The sequence below is a fragment of the Mesitornis unicolor genome, unplaced genomic scaffold (genome assembly GCF_000695765.1).
Source record: "Mesitornis unicolor isolate BGI_N332 unplaced genomic scaffold, ASM69576v1 scaffold51004, whole genome shotgun sequence".
NCBI classification, from domain to species: Eukaryota; Metazoa; Chordata; class Aves; order Mesitornithiformes; family Mesitornithidae; genus Mesitornis; species Mesitornis unicolor.
Window position 1 is genome coordinate 2511 of NW_010181853.1, and position 7171 is coordinate 9681.

The 7171-nt window shown below is 54.0% G+C and overlaps 1 protein-coding gene across 1 annotated transcript in view; it reads left to right on the top strand.

The window, feature by feature from the left end:
- The window catches only part of SNUPN (snurportin 1), a gene marked incomplete at its 5' end in the record, with an annotated part of 7069 nt that extends 2393 nt beyond the window's left edge, over positions 1–4676 (top strand). Inside the window, 2 exons of the mRNA XM_010183543.1 lie at positions 1157–1237; positions 4308–4676. Of these exons, the coding sequence (XP_010181845.1) occupies positions 1157–1237; positions 4308–4637 (411 nt within the window). The remainder of the gene's footprint in view (positions 1–1156; positions 1238–4307) is intronic.
- Between the last annotated feature and the right edge of the window lie 2495 nt (positions 4677–7171).

Consider the following 7171-nt stretch of genomic DNA (forward strand, 5'->3'; position numbering starts at 1 on the left):
ACTTTCTTTCACAAGCGGAAGCTTTTTTCTTTTTTCTTTCCCCTTACGGATCAGGCTTCAAAGTGTACTTCTGATGAAATGGGATGCCATGTTCAGGATGTAAATAGAACCACTGAGTATTGTTAATGAGTGTGAGGGTTTTTTTTTCCTCCAGCCAAAGTGCTGAGGGAGATCAGCCTGCAGGGTATCAGCTAACTTCTGTGCTGTTTTTAGCTTTCCCTTGAAACTGAATGGAAAGCCAGTGTGGTTTCTACAGGGGCAGCATTGGTCAGCAGCCTGATTACGGAGGCATTTATTCTTGTGTAGTCTTGTGGGCTCGCAAGGCGAGGGGAAAAGCTCCCAAAGCTTTAGCCTTCCCTCCCACGTTATTGAGGTTGTTGGAATGGACGCTGGATTGCCACCCGGAGTCCCTGCTGAGCAGGGATAAAAAGTCTTCCTTTGAAGACTTGCACATGGAGGTCAGGACCCAGGGCAGCTTGGAAAGTGTTTTTTGGGGAAGGACATAAGAGGTTTGGCAGCCTGGCTGACAGAGCACCGTTTGCAAAGTGGGACCTGATTGCTGTGCGGCCTCCGTGCGTGCTCAGACACAGCCGAGCAGAGCAGCTCCTGCGGGTTGAGCAGAGCGGACACACAGGGAGGTGACTGCTTCTCTGCCAGCAGCCAAGGTGTCTGTGTTTGAGGAACATTCTGTTCGAGTCCAATGAGAATATCCAGAAGAAAGCTGGATAATGAAGGGGGGTGCATTTCAGCTTTCATTTCCTGGGTGGAAAGATTTGCTTGGCTGAGCCAGCAGCCTGGAGCAGACGCCTGTCTGCTTTGCATCCTGCCCAGAGGTCATAATTTTCTATTTTGGTTAAAAGAGCATCTCGGGGTCAGCTCTCCTGAAAAGTCCTTCCTGCAGCCTCAGATGCTTGGGAAAAAGGGTATCGGGAGCACATGGGAGCTGTGAGCTGAGTCTCCACCGTCCGCATCTCTCATTAAATGCCAGAGAGGGGGACTCTTGGAACTGGGATGATAAATTACCTGAAATAGATCTTCCTGGGCACTCTGGACTTCATGCTCTGTAGGCCTGGTGGTGGCAATCCCCCATGTCTTCTTTTAAAGGTCATATTGGGAATTGGGGATACCTGTCATGTTTCCTCTCTTACTCTTTCAGTTCAAATTTGTGGGCCTGCAGAACTTCCCCTGCTCCTCGGACAGCCTGTGTAAGGTCCTGGCTATGAACTTCCCCTTTGAGGTGAGAACACACAGACTGGGGCCTGCACCTCAGCTTTAGAGACAGCCCCACTGTGCATCTGCTGCTCAGTGGAGAGAGGTGCATCCCCTTCACTTAGGAACCGCGCTACAAGGCCTGTGGGAAGCTTGCTGAGCTGTGCTGTTGTTTCCCTGGGTGGGGGGTAGATGCCTTTCATGCATGTGGCTGATCTGGTACCCTGTAAGCAGGTACAGGCTGCATCCAAGCAAGCTGTAGCATTCCCTGTGTTTGGGGTGCCTTTACTGCTGGTGACTGCCCTCTGAAAGAGCCCTGGGGAGAAGGGGGCGTGCCACCCAGTTCTGCTCCGGGTGGTTGTGAGCAGCAGCTCGGAGGCCCTCGTGAGACAGCTCTGCTTTTGGTGGCTGTCCTGGCTGACAGCAGAAGCGGATGGAGGAGGTAATGGCATTCTGGCACAGCGTTAGTGACAACCATCTGGGAGCCAGAAGCTCCTCCAGCAGCTGCAGCAGTGCCCGGTCTCAGCCCTAGATCAGGAGCAGCCTCTGCAGAGGCTGCTTGTCCTGCAAAGCCAAAAGACTCATGGATTTGACTGTGTCTTTTGCGCTCAAGTTAGCGATTACCTAAGTGCAGGCTTAAATTTAAGGGACAATGATTTGGCGGTGAGGGCTGACTTTACCTTCTGCTTGTAAAAGCCTGGACAGTCGTTGGAGTTGGAAAGTCCCAGCCCCTTGCTGGTCTTGCCAGACTCCACTCTAAGCGCAGACTGGGGAGTGTGTGGGCATCCCAGGTTTCTTTCCCACAGCTGACTTGCTCAATTACGAATGCTCCAAGGGCCTCTGTAGAAGCAGTCATTCCCGTCTTTGCTGAGGAAAGCTTCATTCCTTCCTGAGGCATCTGCTCCCATGAGAAAAGGCTGAGGAGCATTGCCCTGCTGCAGTCAGAGCCGAAACGTTTCGGCCTCCCCTCAGTTGCGAAACGCCAAGGGAGGGAGATGGAGTTGATGAGACTCTTCCTTGTAGTCCTCCTGTGATTTGCTTCCCCGAGTTCTCTGGTCGATACATCAGGGTGTGAGCCCAGCGAGTGAAATGGGATGTAATTTGGGTCAAAATCAGCCGGTAACCTCTGGGAAACGGGGCTGCCGTTGCCAGGAATGAAGAGCTCCGTGGGTCTCTGTGATGTGCCACAAGAGGGAGCCCAAGAAATCCCTGTAAATGGCTTTCACCAGCAGCACATAACGAAATCAACTTTGCAGAAGGCAAAATACAGCGTTGCTGTAGATAGTACAGTATAATAGAAGGCTCCCTGTGCCTGAGCCCAGCAACCTGTGGTCCCTACAAGGATCTCATGCGTGTGGTGGTAACAGATGCAGTCAGTGTTTTTAGATCTGAGCCTTCGGGGTTAATCTGTAACCTTAGAGTTAGGGCCTGATCCACTATATTCAGTGCATTTTTTTTCCGCTGAATTCAGTGGACTTTGGATCAGTTGACCGGCACTGAGTCTGAAGTGTTTTTTTGGGGTGGCTTTTAAGAGCTACTGTCCTACTCACAGGTCCGAGTAAAACAACTTTCAGGTTTCCACAAAGAGAGGAGGAGCCAAAGTCTCTGGGAAACCTGAATGTGAAGGAATGGGTGTACTGTGAAGCACTTAAAATGTGAAAAGCATCGCTGTGAAACCCTGCCCAGCCAGTTTCTCATCAGGTTTGGCCATTTAGGGACGGTGTTGGCCCCTGTTCTGATGTGGCTGGTGTCAGTGCGGTGACTCAGGGCAGGGATCTGGCCAACAAATTAAACTGGAAGGACTATGAGAGTTGCAGTAACTTACTCAAGGGAAGGAAGAACACGACCTAACTCTCCACTAGGCTGAACTCCTTTGAATTCTTCAGCTCAGGGAAGACCTTTGGAGCACTCTAGAAGACAGAAGCCTTTCCACACTTTGACCTTTACCAAAACATTCCCGTGGGTGCCAGAGAATCCCCGTTGCTCACCGAGTGCCACGGGCTGGATGTGGAGGTGGGGTGCCACAGAATCTGACCCTTCCCAACTCTTTCCAGGAGGCAGGGAGAGGGAAAAGCTTTGTACTTCGGTTATCCAGAGGGTTACACAAGCCCATCGTGATGTTTACTGTTCTGGTTTCATGTTTTCCTAGCACGGGAATCCCCCCTGTTCTGGGATTATTTTGCAAGATTTAAACAGTGACTGAAAGTTACGTGCAGAGTAGTGCAGGAAGCTCTCCCCTCTCTGCCAGAGTGAGCATCCATGGAGCAGAGACAAACGCGTGCTGCTCTTTGCTCAGCTGGGCTCGTAGTGGGCTCCCTTCTGCCCACTCAGCCACTCTTCCTCATGGCAAGTGGCCTTTTAAAAGCTTGCGAGGCCGAGCTCAGAGGAGCACCACCTCCAGCGTTCGTCAGCCCGGCAGCAGGATCAAACCTTGCACAGTTACAGCCCTGGGAAGCGCAGGAAGAGGGAGGGCAAAGTCCCTTAGCGTGGCAGGGAAGCAGGGGAAAATGTCAGCCAGCTGCACTATTGCAGCGTGGAAATAGCAGCACAGGAGTTAGGGCCCAAACCTTTGAAGTCCTGAGTGCCCTTCACCGTCATTGATTGCTGGAGAAGTTCTCTCTTGGGAAACACGAAGGATTTATTTTGCATAAGCCAGCTGAAAAGGCTGTAGCAGCGTTAGGAAACAAGGCTCCTTGGCGTCATGAGCTCTGACTAATTACTCTCCAAATGTATTATTAAAAATTACCCTCGTCTGGTAAAGTGGCCTTCCTCTGCGCTGCCTTGTTCAGGAACCTGATGGCTTTTGTGCAGGATGGGATCATGGCAGCCAGAGGAAAAGTCCCAGTCAGGCTGAAATCGCTTGCCTTTGACGATCTAAAGCCATCCGGCCGTTGCTGGGCTTGCGCTGATCTTTCAGGGCAGGAGCTCTGCGGGTTTCTTCTTTCCCTTCCGCTATTTATTGCACTGCTTGAGGAAAAACGATCCAGCTGGTAGTTTTGGCCGGTCAATGGAGAGTGGTGCTGTTGTCTGGCGCTCTGTCATCTACCTGCGAAAGCCTCCAGCTCTGCCCTGGCATTCACTGTCTCTGCTTTTCACAGGTCGATGGACTTCTCTTCTATCACAAGCAAACCCACTATACCCCCGGCAGCACCCCGCTGGTGGGCTGGCTCCGGCCCTACATGGTACCCGAAATCCTCGGGCTGGCCGTGCCCGCTACGGCGCTCACTGCCAAACCGCACTACGCCGGGCATCAGCTCCAGCAGATCATTGAGAGCAAGAAAAGTCAGAAGCTGGCAGCAGAAAAGGGTCAGCCGAGCAGCACGGCGGCTGCGAGGAACGGACATTACGAGCTGGAACACTTGTCTACCCCCCAGCCAGCGAACTCTCTGGAGAGCCGGGATGGAGCAGGGAGCCAGATGGAGAGTTAGTGCTGGGCCAGAGCGATGGGGTAAGGGGAAAGCAAAAGGATCCCAGCTTCTCGCCGTCGCTCACGCTCCCTGAGAGGGGGGCAAAGGTAGTCATAGGATGGTTTTGTTTACAAGTGGAACAGCTTGCTCCGGGCGCTGCAGGATTATTATTAGTAGTAGTATTTTGCCAGGGTTTCTGTGAGGCCTTAACAGGATTGTCTGGCTCTTTGCTGAGGCAGTCGTGCGTTGGGGAATGAAGCACTCTGTCCCCACGCTGCGGGGTTCCCAGTTCAGCTCCTGACCCGGCTTCTGTTGAAGCCGCTGGCAAAGCTCCAGCATAGGAACAGCGCTCAGACCTCCGAGGCGCAGCTGCTGCTCATACCCCTGGCCCCGACGGCAGCCACAGCCCCGGAAATCGAGGGCATTGCTGCCTTTGATCCAGCTGTTTACCGAAGCCTTTTCAATGAAAGTTTTGTGGTCAGTTCGGTTCTAGTAACAAAAGTTTGCAGCGGGCTGCTGTAAATCCAAAGGCTGGGCTTTCCACACCCACACGCTACAGAGAAAAAGCGAATTTCCCTGCATCGCAGCAGGCCCTGCCTCCAAGCACGGCTTTGTGCGGCGCGAGCGTGGCAGAAGCCTGTACTCGAGGCTTTTCTCAGTAGGGGGAGGAAGGAATGGTTTCGCTCTGAAAAAAACGCTCGCATTGATTGTGCCAAATAAAAGGTTTCTCAGAAAGACAAATTCTTGAGCGTCTTCCTGCTACCTAAGGGTGGGTGCGTGCCGTGCCTCCCAAACAGGGATTGAAAAATCGGTCGCGGCGCTAACTGGAGCGGAGGAAATGCTTGTGTGGGTTTTAAGTCTCCTCCACAAGCTGAGGTGCTTCAGTCTCTGATCCCAGCCCGAGCCCAACTGCTGACTTCCCCTGCCTTTTCCCGGTTTTAACGGGGTTGAACCAAACGTCCTCACCGTCCCTGGGTGGTTTTCCAGAGGGAGTATAAGAGGCCAGAGCGGCACTACTCTCGCCATGGAGCTAAACACAGCACTGGGGGCTCTCCTCCTGGCCGTCTATGCCCCATATCCAGGAGACAGAGCAGGGATGGCTGCTCACAGATAGTGGGGGCACTTGTACCCTGCCTTCGTACCCCCCGTTTTTCCCAGGAAAATGCTTGTTTCTGTGCCAAGCGTGTGGGCTGCCTGCGACCACCGCCTGTGCAGCCGCTCTTGATGATACCAGCGGGCAGCAGGAACTGCCCTGGCTGTGGGAGGGGGCTGGCCTTGGCTCCCCCTTTCCGGGAGGGGAGGAAACACCACTCCAGCTCTGCAGCATTTGGATGCGGTCAAGCATGCTGCAGGCTTTTTCAAACAGCTGCTTATTTTATTATTTTTAGCATGTGAAGCAACTGGGGGAAGAGGACAAACACCTGGACTGCCTTGTCCTCCCTGGCCCTCGAAGGCTCTGGGCCAGCTGCGGGTTCCCCCATGCTTTGGCCACAGTGGCTGGCAGAGGACCGCAGGGAGAGCCCCAGCCTGGAGACCGCATCCAGCCTCCTATCGGCGTACTTTTCCTTCCGTCAGGCAATTAAACCTGGAGGTGGGCATGTGGATGTAAGATTTGTGCATCCCTTAGGGCAGGGAAAGCTGCAGCTCAGGTTACCGCCTCCCTGCTGCCCTCCCTGCCTTCCAAGATCCTCCTGCCCAGGCGAGGGAGAGAAAACCCAGCTGAAGAGGGGCTGCTGGCTCTGATGGATGGAGGTGAGCGCAAGGGAAGCAACCGTAGCTTTCCGCCGGCTCCAGACGATGCCGCATAGTTTCCCTTTTTAAAAGCACGAGCTGGGCTGGAGAAATAAATATTTGCATTTGACAATTCCTGTTGGAAACCAAGGGCTGTGTTTGGAGAGAGGGTGTTAAACGGAAGTGACTGGGGCCAGCGCAGTTTGTTGCTGTGAGTGTTTTATTTGCTGGGTGCGATCCCACTCCTGGCTGTTCCCTCCCTGGAGCAAGCAGCAGCTTTGGCTGTGACTGAGGAGGGGTCACCCCCTGGGGGCTTTAATTTAGTCTGGGGCAGGAGAGCTGAGCAGGCAGCTTAACCTGTAGATGTGGACGGACAGACAGACAGACAGCCTTCGAATCTCCTGCATCCGGCTCGGGGCTTGGCCCCTTCCCTCTGCCTTTTCTTCCATTTTCTCTGGGTTAGGGGCAAAGGCTGCAGGCACCCAGCCAACATAGTCCTCTGCCACCAAACGAAACGTCACCCTGTCCTGGGACCTGGCTTTTCAGAGGGGTTCTGCTCCCTGGGGTCCCTGCTTTTTGCCAATGACCCCTCCGGAGGAGCATTGGGGCTCTCCATCCAGGCACCGACACCTCTGCCCAGCTGGGGAATGCAATTTAGGGATCACAAGGAGGGAGAGCAAAGAAACAGCTGGAAATCCCGGACGGGTTTGCGCAGCAGGAAGCTGCACGCCCGGCCCTCCTGCCCGCCGGGAAAGGCCGCAGCAGAGGCTGACGCACCGGCACGGAGGATGCTGCTGCCGGGAAGGGCCAGTGGGAGAGGCGAG